The 18,197-nt window shown below is 42.3% G+C and overlaps 1 protein-coding gene across 1 annotated transcript; it reads left to right on the top strand.

Annotated features, from left to right (window-relative positions):
• The first annotated feature begins 9,495 nt into the window (after positions 1-9,495).
• Positions 9,496-18,088, top strand: LOC103695586 (glutamate--tRNA ligase, cytoplasmic). The gene is made up of 6 exons (XM_008776953.4): positions 9,496-9,928; positions 10,878-10,974; positions 11,071-11,224; positions 11,314-12,437; positions 12,521-12,985; positions 17,516-18,088. Exons 1-6 carry the CDS (start codon positions 9,792-9,794, stop codon positions 17,732-17,734), a joined length of 2,196 nt encoding a protein of 731 aa, XP_008775175.2. The 5' UTR covers positions 9,496-9,791; the 3' UTR covers positions 17,735-18,088.
• Positions 18,089-18,197: the final 109 nt, after the last annotated feature.

Genomic DNA, 18,197 nt, shown 5'->3' with positions numbered 1-18,197 from the left:
CCATTCACTCAAACCCAGATCAAACCCAATTCACGGAGTAGGTGGAACCGGTTCACAGTCTAAACCCAGTTCAAGGTCTGGTTCACAAGTGAGGCACGGATTTCAAAGCAAGGAAAAACACCCAGGCCGAATGAAGAAGAAGGAAGAGAAGAAGAAGAAGAAGAAGAAGAAGAAGAAAGGAAAAGGAAGAAGGGGGGGGGGGTGGCTGGTGGTTCCGGTCGGCCCTCGGCGGCCGACCGTGGCCCTCGGCGGCGGCGCTCGGCCAGCCGCCGTCGGCCATCCCACCTTCACGAGCGGCGCCGGACGGGAAGAAGAAGAGAAGAAGGAGAAGAAGAAAGGGAAGAAAGAGAGGGAGATCGAGGCTGGGAAGCTCGGCCCCCGTTCGCCACCTCCAGCCGAACTCATCTCGGCCGGATTGACCCCGGCCGGCCACCGTCGGCCGGCCGAATCCCATCAAAAAAACTTTTCCAAAACAGGGGATGAAAACCGGTTGCCCTCCCTCATTTCTCTCCCCCTTAGATCCATAAAAATAATGAATGGATTGTCTTTCTCACCTCCGGTCGTCGACGAGCGGATCCCCGGCGACGTTGGCGGCTCCGGCGGTCTTCTCAAAAGAGGGGAAAAAGAAGAGGAAGGAATGGGGCTCTCAGAGAAGAGAAAGAGAGAGAGGGAGAGAGAGAGAGAGGGAGAGAGGGAAAGAGGGAAGAGGGGGGGGGTGGTGCGGAGATCCCGCTGGCCGTTCGGCCGGCGTGGTCTTCGTGGGGAGACCACGAAGAGTAAACTGAAGTCGGCATCCATTGCCGACTTCAGTTCTTTGGGCCCAATAACGGGCCCAAATTCAGATCTTTACACTCTAATCAACTAAAAAAAAAATTTCGTCCTCGAAATTAAAACATACCTCAATCCGAGAACAAGGCAGGAAACTTCTCTCTCATCTCCTCCTCCAGCTCCTAAGTAGCTTCTCTCTCACTATGATTGCTCCACTGCACCTTTACATAAGGAATCGTGCGCCTCCTCAAAACTTGGTCCTTCCTATCCACTATATGGATAGGCTGCTCAACATACGAAAGATCTGCGCGGAGCTGCAAAGGTGCCACTTCAATCACATGACTGGAATCAGCAATATACCTCCTCAACATAGAGACATGAAAAACAGAATGAACCCCCGATAAGGCAGGTGGAAGTGCCAGCTTATAAGCAACAGCTCCAACTCTCTCGAGAATCTCGAATGGTCCCACATATCTCGGGCTGAGCTTACCCCGAACTCCAAATCGCATCACCCCTTTAGAAGGGGACACTCTGAGAAAAACATGATCTCCGATTTGGAATTCCAGATCCCGCCTCCTAATATCAGCATAACTCTTTTGTCTGCTTTGAGCTGTCCGAAGTCGCTCTCTGATCAGCTGAACCTTCTCCACTGTCTGCTGAATAATCTCTGGACCCAGAATTTTTCTCTCCCCTACATCATCCCAACAGATAGGTGATCTACACTTCCTACCATACAACGCCTCATAAGGAGCCATCTGAATACTTGCCTGGTAGCTATTGTTATAAGCAAACTCTACCAACGACAAATGATGATCCCAAGAACCCTTCATATCAATAGAACAGGCTCTCAGCATATCCTCTAGAATCTGAATGGTCCTCTCGGACTGCCCATCTGTGTGTGGATGAAAAGCTGTACTGAAGCTAAGAGTGGTTCCCAAAGCTTTGTGCAAGCTGCCCCAGAAATGAGCCACAAAATGGGAGTCTCTGTCAGACACTATAGATACTGGAACTCCATGCAGCCGCACGATCTGCTCAATGTACAACTCTGCAAATCTCTCTAGTGTCATCCCAGTCTTAAATGCTAGGAAATGTGCTGATTTGGTCAATCTGTCTACAATCACCCAGACCGAATCATTACCTCTAAGGGTACGAGGTAACCCTGATACAAAATTCATAGTAATATGCTCTCACTTCCACTCTGGGATCGGCAGGGGCTGAAGCATACCAGCTGGTCTTTGATGCTCAATCTTAACTTGCTGACAAGTTAAGCATTGAGATACAAACTGGGCAATCTCTCTCTTCATATTGTTCCACCAGAACACAACTTTCAGATCCCTATACATTTTTGTACTACCCGGATGCACTGTATATCCCGTACTGTGAGCCTCCTCCATAATTTCCTTCTTCAGACTAGGATCATCTGGAACACAAACTCTGCCAATGTACCTCAATGAGCCATCCTCATGTATATGAAAATCAGGCTGAGATCCAGACTCAACATCTTTCTTGATCTTCTGGAGCCGAGAGTCATCCACTTGCGCTGCCTTAATTCTGTCAATGAGTGTAGGCTGAACTCGCAAGTTTGCCAACTTCAGGGTAGCATCCTGCAGATATACCTCTATTTCTGCCCTCCTCAGATCCTCCAGGATATTTCTCTGAGTAGTAATCAAGGCTGCAACATTTCTTGAAGATTTTCTACTTAGAGCATCTGCTACCACATTTGCCTTCCCAGGGTGATAATGTATAGATAAATCATAATCCTTCAGTAATTCCAGCCACCTTCTCTATCTCATGTTCAGCTCCCTCTAAGTGAAGAGATATTTCAAACTTTTATGATCAGTGAATACCTGGCATGTCTCTCCATACAGATAATGTCTCCAGATCTTTAAGGCAAAAACCACAGCTGCAAGCTCAAGATCATGAGTGGGATAATTCTCTTCATAGGGCTTAAGCTGTCGGGAGGCATAAGCAATAACCTTCCCATTTTGCATTAACACACAACCCAAACCCTTTTTGGAAGCATCACTGTAAATGGTAATATCAGTACCGGTAACTGGTAGGGTCAGAATAGGTGCTGATACTAGACGGTGTTTCAATTCCTTGAAGCTCTTCTCGCACTGATCCGACCATTCAAACTTCATTCCTTTGCGAGTGGGTCGAGTCAGGGGTCCGGCAATACTAGAGAAGCCCTCCACAAACCTTCTGTAATAACCGGCTAGTCCAAGGAAGCTGCGAATCTCAGACACATTACTCGGTCTGCTCCAATCAACCACAGCTTCAATCTTCTTTGGGTCAACCATAATTCCTTCCTTAGAGATAACATGCCCCAAAAACATCACCCTGTCCAACCAAAATTCACATTTCTTTAATTTACCATACAACTGATTCTGCCTCAGAGTCTCCAAAACAATCTTCAAGTGATGCTCATGCTCTGCCAGACTCCTTGAATATATCAGAATATCATCAATAAATACTATCACAAATTTATCCAGAAAAGGCTTAAACACTCTGTTCATCAGGTCCATAAATGCTGCTGGTGCATTAGTCAAACCAAAAGGCATCACAAGAAACTCATAGTGTCCATATCTGGTACGGAAGGCAGTCTTGGCTATGTCAGACTCCTTTATCTTCAGCTGATGATATCCAGATCGAAGATCAATTTTGGAAAATACCTGAGCACCCTGAAGCTGGTCAAATAAATCATCGATCCGGGGTAGAGGGTACCTATTCTTAATAGTCACCTTATTGATTTCCCGGTAATCAATACACAGTCTCATGCTACCATCTTTCTTCCTTACAAATAATACTGGGGCACCCCAAGGAGAGACACTAGGTCGAATGAAACCCAGATCCAATAGCTCCTGTAATTGGTCCTTCAGCTCCTTTAGTTCAGCAGGGGCCATTCTATAAAGAGCTTTAGACAAAGGTGCAATACCAGGGATTATATCAATAGCAAACTCGACATCTCTATCAGAAGGTAAGCCAGGCAGATCATCAGGAAAGACATCAGGGTACTCACTGACTACTGGTATATCTTCAATTCTCTGTTCAGATTGTTCAGAATCTGCAATTGCGGCCATGAAAATGGAAAACTCCTTTCTAAGAGATCTTATGCCCTGCATAGCAGACACTACCTGAGAAGAGACACCCCAGTCATCACCCATAAAACTGAACTCATCAATACCCGGGATCCGGAAGGTCACCCTCTTTAGAAAATAGTCTATAGTAGCGTGGTATGCAGCCAACTAATCCATACCCAAGATTACATCAAAATCATGCAGATTCATAACAATCAAATTAGCTCTCAAATCTCTACCCTCAACTAGTACTGGGCAGGAAATGCAGATCTGACTAACTGTCATCGTACCCCCAGCTGGAGTACTAATGCATAATTCCCTCTCTAAGGAAGAGTAGTGTAAATCGCACTTATGCACATATGAAGATGAGATAAAAGAATGCGTAGCACCAGAATCAAATAACACATAAGCATAAGTGGAAGATACCAACAGTGTACCTGTCACTACAGTGTTGGATGCCTGAGCATCCTGCTGAGTCAGCGCATAAACTCGTCCCTGGGTACGAGATCCTCCTCCCCTTTGCTGCCTGGGGACAGCTGACTGGGTAGCCTGTACTAGAGTGAAGGAAGTCTGTCGTTGAGGAGCTACAGAACTCGGTGGCCTCTGCGCAGGTCTAGTACGAGGACAACTGAAAATCCTGTGACCCGGCTGACCACACCCGAAACAAACTCCAGAAACAGTCTGAGTCTGAGGGCACTCAGCTATCCGGTGGCCCTGCTGACCACACCTGAAACATGCTCCAATACCAGGCCGTGTCTGAAGACACTCAACAGCTCTATGTCCAGTCTGGCCACACCTGAAGCACACTCCTGATATCCCCCTGCGATCCGGTGCAGTCCTCCCATATGGAACTCGCTGCCCTGCTCCTGGACGGAACTGCATAGGTCGGTGCAGATGCCGCTCACCGTCAGAATCAAAGTCCCTGGTCCTCTTCGACTTCCCTTTCTGAGCATCCTGTGTCTCCTTCCAGATGATCTCCATATTTTTAGCTCTGTCAACTAGGTCATCATAATCAGTCGAGTGAACAGCAGCTAAACCCTGACGCAGGCGAGGCCTCAGTCCTTCCTCAAATCTACTCATCCTAGATTTAGGATCTTGGACAAGAGATGGTGCAAAACAGGACAACCGATCAAACTCGGCCTCATAGTCCTCCATAGTCATACTCCCCTGAGAGAGGCTCAGAAACTCCCTCTCCAGCTCCCTGATACGACTGGAAGGGAAATACTTGGAGTAGAAGGCCATGCGGAATCCCGGCCAGGTCACTGATCCTGCATCCTGCATCATGGTCCTCTCCACAGACTCCCACCAATGATGAGCCCGGTCCTGAAGCATATAGGTGGCAAATCTGATCTTTTCCTCCTCAGTACAACCCATGGCCCTGAAGGCCTTCTCCATCTCATCTATCCAACATTCGGCCTCTTGGGGATCGGTAGTTCCCTTGAAGGCCGGAGGAGCCAACTTCCTGAACTCTGCTATACTTCTCTCCTGATCTGAAGAACTAGCAGAGGGAAATAGCTGCTGTGGTCCCCTCTGCTGCCGAACTAACCCAACAACCTCTCTGATCAGCTCCATCACCTGGGTCGGTCCTCCCACCCTGCTCTCCTGACCATGATCTGGTCCATCCAGTACTGTCTAATCAGTCTTGTCCTCCTGGACTCTCTCAGTCGGATGAGAAGTGGCTGGATCACTCCCGATAGTCTCGATCAGGCGGCGAGGTGCCACACGTGCACGGCGGGGCGGCATGCTGATACATACACAAATAACACAACATCAGGGTTAGATCCATCCACTGTAAAATTTTCTACCCCACTATCATTTCTTCACATGTGTCCCTATATTCTTAAGTTTTTTTTTTTTTTCCGAATAACACATCATTAGTGTTGGATCCACCCACCCATAAAATTTTCTACCCCACTCTCATTTCTTCACGGGCTCGTTTGGTTCGCAGGAAAAGGAGGAGGAAAAGTGTGGTCAACGGGAAAGTAATGAAATGCCTCTTGTTTGGTTGGAGTTTTCAAAGGAGAAAGATGGGAAAGTTGTATTCCTATGGGAATATGATTCCCACATTTCATGGGAAAGTCTTTCTCATGAGAAACATGGGAAAGTTACTTTCCCATGAGGTGGGAATCACTCCTTTTTTATTTTTTCCCAAAAAGACCCTTCAGCATTAAAGAGGCATTAAAGACCTAATTTTTATTAAGGGCATAATAGGAATTATACTTAACTTTCCTAGGAAAGTGGATGGTCAACCAAACATAAGCACTTTGGAAATTTGTCACTTTCCCATGGTTAACCAAACATGCCAAAGTACTTTCCTAGGTATCCCCTTTCTAGGAATCTGATTCCCAGGAATCATATTCCTAGGAGAGAAAATACTTCTCGCGAACCAAACGAGCCCCACATGTGTCCCTATATTCCTAAGTTTTTTTTTGTTTTTTTTTTTTTTCCGAATAACACATCATTAGTGTTAGATCCACCCACCCATAAGATTTTCTACCCCACTCTCATTTCTTCACATCTGTCCCTATATTCCTAAGTTTTTTTTAATTATATTATTATTATTATTATTATTTATTATATTTAATATGATTCTGTTTTAATGTCCCTAGTGATCTTTAACCTATGCTCTGATACCAATAAATCTGTCACGCCCCGAACCCGGGGCCCGGGGCGCGAGCAGACGCCGCGCACCTGCAGGGCGGACCCCGCAGGCACGCAAGGCAGATAGATCAGATCAACCATCAATTACTATTTAAAGATGAATTCCAGTTTTCATATCAAATGTCCACATATATACATAAGACAAAAGAAAATCCATATCTACTAGCTAACTAAATCATGATCACTCCATCCCGTAATCCCTACAATCATATGTCATCACCTGCAAAAATGTAAATAATAGGAGTGAGCTAACAGCTCAGTAGGCAACATCATGCAATAAAGTCGTCATATAACATGTCGTGATGCATATAAAAAGCAACTAAACTCATGAATCCAAAAATCCACACGATAATCCGTAAATCCGATCCGAGACTCAAAATAACTCAACCGCATGACTACGGCCACATCACCCAGTGGCATGGTTACACCGAAGTGCCAATACAACTCTCCGAAGAGCCGCTCCACTGAGCCAACGCACCACTGTGCCGCACCCCCTGGTGCCAAACTCACGCTCCACCGAGCCGCTCCGAAGAGCAAAACGCACCCCTGTGCCGCCACTATTCTATCACCGGTGGTCGCGGTGTCGGAACTAGTTCCTCAGTACAAGTCGACAGGGCCAACGTATCATCCCATTGGCGGGGCCTAGACTATAGTCACGCGGATTTTAAAAATCAATAAATCAACTTTCCAAATTAAAGTCATAATCATACTCCCATCAGTAAAGCATATAACAATTTATGAAATTTAAATATTTAATTTTAAATCTAACAATAATGCCAATAATAAATCAATAAATCAACATATGCAAGATACATGTTAAAATTCTACTTTAAAGCAATAGGTCACCTACCTGGGCTCGCTTAAAAATCCCTGCCACAGATATCACGAACTCCTGATTAAAACATAAACATTATTTATTTAATTAACTAAGAAACATAATTTAAATAATTTTCAAACCCTTAAACTCCTAAGTTCATAGATCCAAGAATGGGCCCCTAAGATCAAACATAGACCCGAAAATCAGAATCCTTTAAACCCAAGTCAATTGTGGCCCAAAACAGATTAGGCCCAACTGAACCAAACCAGATTACAGACCCAGATCAGATCTCGGGCCCAAACCAAACCAGCCCACAGATTCAATCAGGCCCAACTCAGCCCAAAAACAGGTCCCTAGCCCAACCCAAACCAGACTACATTCAAATCAGATTAACCCAAGTTTCTGACTCAGATTCAGACCATAACCAAAACCCATTCACTCAAACCCAGATCAAACCCAATTCACGGAGTAGGTGGAACCGGTTCACAGTCTAAACCCAGTTCAAGGTCTGGTTCACAAGTGAGGCACGGATTTCAAAGCAAGGAAAAACACCCAGGCCGAATGAAGAAGAAGGAAGAGAAGAAGAAGAAGAAGAAGAAGAAGAAGAAAGGAAAAGGAAGAAGGGGGGGGGGGGGGGGGGGGTGGCTGGTGGTTCCGGTCGGCCCTCGGCGGCCGACCGTGGCCCTCGGCGGCGGCGCTCGGCCAGCCGCCGTCGGCCATCCCACCTTCACGAGCGGCGCCGGACGGGAAGAAGAAGAGAAGAAGGAGAAGAAGAAAGGGAAGAAAGAGAGGGAGATCGAGGCTGGGAAGCTCGGCCCCCGTTCGCCACCTCCGGCCGAACTCATCTCGGCCGGATTGACCCCGGCCGGCCACCGTCGGCCGGCCGAATCCCATCAAAAAAACTTTTCCAAAACAGGGGATGAAAACCGGTTGCCCTCCCTCATTTTTCTCCCCCTTAGATCCATAAAAATAATGAATGGATTGTCTTTCTCACCTCCGGTCGTCGACGAGCGGATCCCCGGCGACGTTGGCGGCTCCGGCGGTGACGGGGCTCCGGCGGTCTTCTCAAAAGAGGGGAAAAAGAAGAGGAAGGAATGGGGCTCTCAGAGAAGAGAAAGAGAGGGAGAGAGAGAGAGAGAGAGAGGGAGAGAGGGAAAGAGGGAAAAAGGGGGGGGGGGGGGGGGGGGGGGGGTGGTGCGGAGATCCCGCCGGCCGTTCGGCCGGCGTGGTCTTCGTGGGGAGACCACGAAGAGTAAACTGAAGTCGGCATCCATTGCCGACTTCAGTTCTTTGGGCGCCCGAATTCAGATCTTTACAGTGGTATTCCTAGAGTCCATCAATGGAGAAATAAGGAAGCTACTGCTCCCAAACACATCAATTGCCATCTCTCTTCTTCACTGTTGCTTTAGTATTTTATAACGAGTTTGTCCTGAAATCCATTTTAATTAGGTAGGTAGCGGCAAATGAGAACTTGGCAGGGAAACAGGAAATCGAGTTGATCTCTATACTTAATAAGTTGCACTGTCATGCTAACTACTCCATTTCCCAACTATTCTCCAATCCAACGTTAAGACAGGAACGTGTTCATGAGTAGGGCCATCGGCCAAGTGCCATGTTCGAGCCACATGCAACGGTGGTGGTGTTTTCTTTTTTTTTTTTTTTTTTTTTGTGTACAACGGTGGTTCACATTCTGCGAACGTGGATGCGGCCAACAAAATCAGAAAATAACAAACTAGATAAAGAATCCGGCATTCAGTCACGCTCCATCCATACAAATCTGTCGGAGTAGTGGGCCGCATAGGATGCAACCCAATCAGCTGCCTTATTCGTTTCTCTATAGGTATGTATGACTTGATGGGCATTACACTCCTGCAATATTTTGCGAATGTGGAGAACTAGCCGTCTATCTTTACTTGCACGATTCTAATTCTAGACCCAATTGATTACTGTGGCTGAGCCACTTTCGAAAATGAGCCGGTCCACACTCAAAATCCGCCGGACAAAGAAAATGCCCTCCCACGCAGCGGTGGTTTGACTGGTGTGCCATAGCACTGTAAGCGTCCGTTTTCTTCCACCCTGACTCCTGACCAAAAAAGTAACGAAAGCCCAGCAAAAAAAAAAAAAAAAATAAAAGTTACGAAAAAGAAATAAAAATACAAAGGGCACAAGTTGGAGAATTAGATGAGCATGTGATTCCTTCCCTACTCCAGTTTCCGTTTCCCTGCCCGCAGAACTTGACCTAATGGTGTCCGGAAAATTGCTTCAAGTAACTCGGCTGCTGTGGCGGACTTTCCTGGCTCCCCCTGGATCGGCATCCATTGGGCGAAGCGAATCAGTTTAAAGATTAGAAGATCAAAGCACGCCTTCCGAAGTCCGAACCCAACCTTACGCCGCCGCCACTAGCCCGCAGGGTCGGATTGTTTGTTCTGCCGTCTGACCCAAAACCCTAGAGGCTGCTCCGCGGCAGAATGGAGATAACGATCGCGTTCTCCGCCGATTCCCCGCCGCTTCCGGTCATCGCCGCAGCGAGGGTCGCCGGCGTGCCGCTCTCCACCGACCCCAGCCTCCCGCCAGGCTCCGCGCCTATTTTCTGCTTCGATTCCGGGTTCTTTTTTTTATTCCCCTTCCGCCCATTGTCTAGTTTTCAGCTCAGTCGGCGTCCGCCGACCGTCCTAGATTATAACTTCCGCTCGAATCTATGGAGATCTCTTCGCCGTGTAGCTCCTTCTGGAAAGTTGATGTTCTTTTTTCTATTCCTCTCCTTGGTTTTATTAGATCTTCTAGAAATAATAGTTAGTTTCTGATCGTAGAAGTTGGTGATCTGGAGTTTGAATCTGTTGGAGGAGCTTTGTTGGAACTGGCGATATTGGAGATAATTTTTATTTTCTGGAATAAAGTTTTTTTTTTTTTTGGAGAAATACAGAGTATTAGCAATGTTGGTGGTTGCCGTCGATGATGAGTTAGGTGATCAATGTAAAATTCGCTGAGCAATCGAGCTTCTGTCTTCCGGAAGCTTGATTACTATTTTAAATTATGATTCCTTTTATAGGTTTTCTTTGGGTTAATATCTGTGGTTTGTTTTGCAGTTTCACTGCTTTTCTTTTCCCTTTCCTTTTAATCCATCTGGTGTGTTTGGGAATGTGCTCATATGAGTAGTACAGTATCTATGTGTTAGGTTGGAGTTTTAATAAGTTTTCTTTTCCTCTATCCTTTATGTGAAAAATAGTTGGCTGATCATAATTATTAGGTCGTTTTGTATAAAACTTGCTGGTTATGAATCGTGGCTGGTAAGAGTGAATGTTTGGTAGGGATTTTGATGGGTAGTTGATTTATCGTTAATCACCTGGGTAGATCCATTTTCCCATTTATTGCTTTGTTAAAGGCTGAATTAAAATCAACCAGATGTTCCATCCTAGTTGTGGTTCTGTACTGTCTTATTCTATTTTGCTGCTGCTAAATATATAAGTTTCATTGTATAAAATGGATAAATGTTTTTGATGCAATTGCTGTTATTCTACTCGATATGAAATCTAACTGATAGAACAAATCTACAGATTGAAATTGCAAGGAACAAACACACTCCTACGCTATATCGGGCGGGTTGCAGCAATTCCCAATTTCTATGGCCAGGATGCGCTTGAATCAGGACAGGTATGTTATATTGCACTTTGTGTGGATGCTGATTGAACTGCCTTTCCTCCTCGCCTCACCAAAATACTTTACTAAACTGCTCTAAGTTTTTCGCAGATTGATGAATGGCTTGAGTTTGCTCCAATATTTCTTTCCGGCCCAGAATTTGAGGGTGCTTGTGCCCGTGTGGATGGCTATCTTACTCTGCGGACTTTTTTGGTTGGCTATAGTTTGTCTGTTGCTGACATAGCAGTATGGTCAGGTCTTGCAGGTAATGTCTTAACTTACGTACATTAATTTCCACTAAACAATCATGTTATAGCTGTCTTTGTTGCTTGTTCTGAAAGCTAATGTCTGCAGGTACTGGACAGAGATGGGAAAGCCTTAGGAAATCAAAGAAATACCAAAATCTAGTTCGTTGGTTCGATAGCATTGCAGCGGAATATGGTGATCCTCTCAATGAAGTCACAGCTGCTTATGTTGGGAGAAGAGGGTTAGGAAAGTTACCTGCAGCTAAGCCTACTAGAGGAGTATCAGGCAGTAATCCTGCTTCAAAGGGAAAGGAGACAAATGGGCCAATTGTTTCAAAGGAAAATGCTGCTGCATTTGAAATAGATCTTCCTGGTGCAAAGATTGGGGAAGTGTGTTTGCGATTTGCCCCAGAGCCTAGTGGGTACCTCCACATTGGGCACTCAAAGGCTGCTCTTCTGAACCAGTATTTTGCTCAGAGATACCAAGGACGGCTACTTATTCGATTTGATGACACAAACCCTTCAAAAGAAAGCAATGAGTTTGTAGAGAATCTGCTAAAAGATATTGAGACATTGGGCATCAAATATGATGCTGTTACTTACACATCTGATTATTTTCCTCAGTTGATGAAAATGGCTGAAAGCTTGATTCTGAAGGGAAAAGCATATGTGGATGATACACCTCGGGAGCAGATGCAGAAAGAGAGGATGGAAGGCATAGAGTCAAGGTGCAGGAATAATACTGTTGGTGAGAATCTGGCATTGTGGAAAGAGATGATTGCAGGGTCTGAGAGAGGTAAGCAGTGCTGTTTACGAGGTAAATTGGACATGCAAGACCCAAACAAGTCGCTTCGAGATCCTGTTTATTACCGTTGCAATCCAGATCCTCATCATCGTATTGGATCCAAGTATAAAATCTATCCAACCTATGACTTTGCTTGTCCATTTGTTGATTCCATTGAAGGTATGACCCATGCCCTTCGCTCGAGTGAATATCATGATCGCAATGCACAGTATTATCGGATTCTTGAGGATATGGGACTCCGGAAAGTCCAAATATATGAATTCAGCAGACTGAATATGGTATACACGCTTCTTAGCAAGCGTAAACTTCTGTGGTTCGTTCAAAATGGGAAAGTTGAGGGATGGGATGATCCTCGGTTCCCTACCGTGCAGGGCATAGTACGCAGGGGTTTGAAAATTGAGGCATTAATACAGTTCATTCTTCAACAGGTGATATTTCTAATACTCAACTTTTGACTCTTCAATATGTACAATGTCCATTTGGTTAACATTTATATCCTGCTAACTTGTAGGGTGCTTCTAAAAATCTGAACCTTATGGAGTGGGACAAGCTTTGGACTATCAATAAGAAGATAATTGATCCAATATGCCCAAGACATACAGCTGTCCTTGAAGAAAATCGTGTGATATTGCTTCTTATAGATGGTCCAGAGAAGCCATTTGTCCGCATTATTCCTAGGCATAAGAAATTTGAGGGCGCTGGGACAAAAGCTACAACGTACACAAAGAGAATATGGATTGATTATGCTGATGCATTATCTATCACAGAGGGTGAGGAGGTAACGTTAATGGATTGGGGAAATGCTATCATAAAAGAAATCAAGAAGGACAATGAGAAGATCACGCATCTGATTGGAGTTTTACACCTTGAAGGTTCTGTTAAAACAACAAAGCTGAAGCTTACGTGGCTTCCTGAAATGGATGAGTTAGTTCATCTTTCGTTGGTTGAATTTGACTACTTGATAAAGAAGAAAAAGGTATGTAAAAAGTAAAAACATCACCTTCAAGTTAATTAAAGTTAATTCACCTTCAAGTTAATTCCATCCGTACATCCATCCATCCATCCATCAATCCATGCATACATGCAAACAAACATACATACATACATACAAACATACATACATACATGTACATTGGATGTATGTGTGTATGTACATATGTACGTGTATATTAGATGCACAGTCATACGTATGTTATGTATGCATGCATGTCTATGTGTGTGTGTATGCATGTATGTCTATGTGTGTGTGTATGTATGTATGCATATTTGTATGTCTGTGTATATATCTGGTGTGTATGTGTGTCTGTAGGTATGTGTGTGTAGGTGCGTATGTACATGCTTATGTACGTACTTGTTTTCAAAGTTCATTCTTAGTAAAATGAAAGATGTGTGGGTTGAACTGAATTCCTTAAAAAATTATCTTTATGTTTTGAAAAGCTCAGGGATTTATATATGGTTGATGAGGATATCTCTACTATTGAAGCTAAACAGCTACCTGACTGTATTAATTCATATTTTTTTGAAAGCAAACTCTTGATCTTCATGTGGGAAGTCTTGGTCACTTATGCAATGGAAAGTCTGTTGCTTCGGTGGAGAAAAAGTGTTATGCCATCAGAGTGTGGCGGTGTCCAAAGGATGTGTAAATGAGACCAGCTTATGTATGCCTTGACTGAGGAAGATGTGCTAATGGATTTTGTTGGTTTCATAAGACACTTCAAAGGATGGGAGGTTGAATGCAAAGTTAAACATAACAGTGCTTGATTAAAAGCCTTGACAATTTAGTCAGGAGTCTTGCTAGTCTTTGTAATCATCATCCAAGGCAATTTGTGAAATAGATCTAGGATTTCATACTTTAGAGGGTGAATGGAGGTCATCTGACTTTTACTCTGGATAAAGAATGCCTGCCAAATCTTGGGCATGTTATTGATGATGCTGAGGCTATATTTGAGAGAACCAGATTGTTGGATGAAGAATCACATTGAAATTTGAAAAGAGCGGTGCAAAATATAAAGCTGTGGATCAACATTAATACTAAGAGGATTTGAAAAACGAAATTTCATTTCATAGTAATTAATTTGTGGAAGATGATTTTTTTTAAAGGGTGGGGGTTGAATGCAAAAAGCTGCGCAAGAAGGTTGGTTCATGACTCCAACTGAAGGGGCTGTTAAGCCTGTGAACTGAAAAATCACCCACTCACACGCACATGGGAGACTCCTTTAAGAAGGACCTGAACAGGTTAAAGAAACAGTGGTTATAACATTAATTAGCTGCTACCTATAGATCCTAATAGAATCTGGGTGTTCAGATGGGGAAGATTTTAGGGCCCTGTATTTGTGTCAAGTGTTTGGAAAGTGTCCCGACAGTGTACTGGAGGCCTAACTTTAGTAGAATTAGAAAGTTAAAATCTTCAATTTGTTTTAAGGCAAGGGAGTTTTAGAATTGTGGTTTAGGTATCTTTCTATATGAGACTTCTCATAACCTGAATGATTTATCATTAATAGTGATTATTTTATTAACTATAATTTTGGACCATATGAGACTTCTCATAATCTGAATGATTTATCATTAATAGTGATTGTGTTATTAACTATAATGAGACCTTAGTTTGGACCACCTAGCTAGCCACTCTAAGCACTGACCTTGGATAGCAGGGAAAGAGCCTTCATGAGTATAAGGGAAATATCTTGTATACTCACTTCATTCATCTCTTGTAATAAATTAATTTAAAATATTATGTCGGTTTGTCAAAACTATCATAGTGCCATTATAACATTGCAATAGCTGTTACTAGAAGCCATGGAGTAAAAATTACATATGTGTAGGTTAGAGTATAGATTATACTCAGTTTAAAGGTTATAGATGTGTTGATTGGCTTGAGTTTGAGTTAAAACTAAATTATGAAAATGTAATTGTTCTATATGATATGAAATATATATGTTAACGAATTAAAAATATATTTATTTTTTATATTTTATTTTATTATATATAATTATTATATTATATTAAATAAATTATGAATGTTAGATATTTTTTTTTAATTGTTATGATGTTTATATAACAAATTAAAAACCATCATTCTATAGCCTGCAAACATTTTCAATATCAGTTCTCTTGTCCCGTTGATTTAATTAATAGATGGCTTTCACCTTATTAATAATAATGTGGAATGTGAGAAAGATTTAAATCCTGCCACATGGCAAGTGATTAATAACATTATTATATAGCCGACAATTAATTAATATATTGATTTAATTAATACATACATTTATTTATTTAATACATGGCTTTCACCTTATTAGTAATGGAATGCAAGAAGGATTTCATTCGTCTTTAATATTAGTATCCACGTGACAGGTGGAGAGCTCTGAGCAAGTAGAGCCTCCATTTTAGTTTATATATTGGATTATCCATCTTACCTACTATTTGGATACACAATAGTAGGTAGTACTTATATGTGGCTTACTCGTTGAAACAGTTTTAGGAAGTCAACAAGCAATACACAAATTGGCCTAAATTAGGCCATAACAATAACCAGATAGCCTTCAAGCAGCTAGATTTCCTTCCGTGTCATTTAATATGGCTTTCAGCTCTTTCAATGCTAGTTGTCTTAGGTTTTTCTTTTCCCCTTAACTACTTTCATCTGGATGCATTTGATCTTTTCTTACATTTAACTGTCTGCTCCTTATCCACTGGAAACAAATCCAAGGCCACCTCCTTATCAGGTCCGACTTAAATATCTTCATGTACATATCATCTCTGTTTGTGACATTGTCACAGTGATTAGGCTTTCCTAGTCTGTAGGTACCTCTAGACTGCATTAGCAAACCACCTAGTGACTTTGGCAGTCCATGTTTTAAAGTGGCAAAAGAATATATAAAGTCCAAAAACAACATAGTTATCCTATTTTTTGAAACCATGCATAAAAAATAAATATGCCATTGTAGATTGATAGGAGGTAAGATTATCAAAATCAAGGCATGATTTCATCACACATCAATCCACCATGTTAATATAAGGATGATAGGTGATAAGCTAATTATGAAAATTTCAAATTTGACAAGTCTCGGAAATAGCTCGTTGGTCATAAAGTTAATTAAAATTACCATATTCTTATTCTGGGAAATGAAAAGATTGCGACAGGGGGAACATAAATAATGGACAGAGGAGAAAAGACAAACAGAAAAACTCAAAAAGAAAAGAAAAAAGAAAAACCAAAACAAGAGGGATGAAAAGGAGAAGAAAAGGGTGGGGTAAGAGGCATAAGAGGAGAAGAAAGAGGAAGGATTGTTCAAATGAGAAGGGGAGAAGAGAATAAGAAGAATTTTTCAAAAAAGAAGAGAAGAAAAGAGGAAGAGGAACGAATGAAGAGAAAGGAAGGGGAAGCAAGGGGGGCCATATCTTTGGGGACCTTTGTGGCAGTTGCATGACTGCTGGCTGCCTATTGGAGTCTGCTAGTGGTTGAATGGCTGCCAGAAGACTCCGGAAGAGCCTCTGGATGGTGGCACAAAGGAGTAGTTCTGTTTACTTTAAAGCAAGTTAATTTCAGTCAAGTAGTGAAAATAAAATATAACTACAAATATAAAAAAGGAGTGTATATATATATATGTATGTATGTATGTATATGTATTTATGTCTATGTATATTAATAGAGTGTGCCTTGTCGGTCATGCCTAGGCCCTCTAGGCACCTAGGTAGACCGCCTAGGCAGTTAGGTGGTGCTTTTGACAACATGTATTATTGGTGCTCCACTTTATTCTTGTTTCAATTTGGTGGTCTTCAATTGTTACGGAAAAGACTCCTGAAGCATATATGTGTAACTGATTAATCCTTTTCCTTATTTTAAGATGCTTTCAAGTCATTGCTCCTACAAAAAATTATTACAGATTATGAGCAAATGATCGATACATACCAAGGATGGTGTTTAATGATGTTGTGTTACATCAGTCTGTGCAGGATATACAAAGAGACAACCCACACCTATAAACCCTAGACATATTATTCTAACTACCTAAACAAGGCTTTACTTGTATGTAAAATTTTCACTTGCTCATTTGAAAATGCATGAACTTGTGTATTTTCACCTTTTCAAGCAAAGATAAAAAAGGACCATTTAACCAGGTATCCCCATTTTTATTTCTTCTTTTTTTTAAAAAAAATATTGCATGAAGAGCCAACATTTGAAAATATGAGGGGGAAAAAATCAATAGTTCGATGTGCTAGTGCTCTCTCATTCATGTTTCAGAAGAAGCCTTCTGTTGCTAAAGAAACTTTCAATCTTCTAATCTCTTAATGCAAGTAGACTTATTTATTTGTACATGAAAGTTCATCTCTGATTGGCAGCAACTCTTGTTAATTGCAAAGGTCATGGTTCTACTTGTATTGTTTATAATTACTTTATTATTTCTTTCCTTGCATCTTTCGTGAGTATTTACAACTATCGAAAAACTCAAAATTCTTTTGCAATGGCATCTGATTTGATTGTTTGATTGCTGTGGCTGCATAACAGCTGGAAGAAGGAGAGGACTTTCTTGATAACCTTAATCCTTGTACCAGACGAGAAACTGCAGCCCTTGGGGATTCCAACATGCGTAATCTGAAGCGAGGAGAGATACTTCAGCTTGAAAGGAAAGGCTATTACAGATGCGACGTACCATTCCTTAGACCTTCAAAGCCCATTGTTCTTTTTGCAATTCCAGATGGTCGACAGCAGACATCATTGAACTGACTGCCAAGGTTCATGCCGTAGGTTCTAAGAGATGAAAGTTACTTTTTTTTTTTAAAAAAAAGTGGTATAACAGTGGACCCTGGGTGCTTAATACGTGAACGGTCTTTCGAATTAAAGCTTAAATTATAGCTGCAGATGGAGTTCTATAGTGACCAGCAAGACAGCAAAATGTTGAACAAAGATTTTTAGCTGGCTTCTTTGCGGTTATCATATTTTAGCTTTTTTGTTTGCTGTTGTAGAATTTCTAGCTGTTTTCTTTCCTGATCTCCTTTTGGGTTGCTGCATCTTGTTGATTTGAGTTACGTGGTTCATCCATGTTTTGTTCTAGAAATCCAAATAGTGTTCATTGCACTGAGCTGTTGGTATTGGCCTAGTTCTTTTATCGGAATGTCAGGGTGCAAGAAACTTCAGTCTGACGAAACGTTTTGGAAACACAGAAATCTCCGAGGAAAAAAAAATAGTT

This window comes from Phoenix dactylifera, chromosome 1 (assembly GCF_009389715.1).
Source record: "Phoenix dactylifera cultivar Barhee BC4 chromosome 1, palm_55x_up_171113_PBpolish2nd_filt_p, whole genome shotgun sequence".
In the NCBI taxonomy this organism is placed as follows: Eukaryota; Viridiplantae; Streptophyta; class Magnoliopsida; order Arecales; family Arecaceae; genus Phoenix; species Phoenix dactylifera.
This window is presented reverse-complemented; position numbering and strand designations above follow the sequence as displayed.

Excerpts from the sequence above, each read along its gene's own strand:
- LOC103695586 (XM_008776953.4), top strand. The coding sequence starts at position 9,792 with ATGGAGATAACGATCGCGTTCTCCGCCGATTCCCCGCCGCTTCCGGTC. Across the intron at positions 10,975-11,070 it reads ATGCGCTTGAATCAGGACAG|ATTGATGAATGGCTTGAGTT; the intron begins GTATGTTATATT and ends AGTTTTTCGCAG. Across the intron at positions 12,986-17,515 it reads ACTTGATAAAGAAGAAAAAG|CTGGAAGAAGGAGAGGACTT; the intron begins GTATGTAAAAAG and ends GCTGCATAACAG.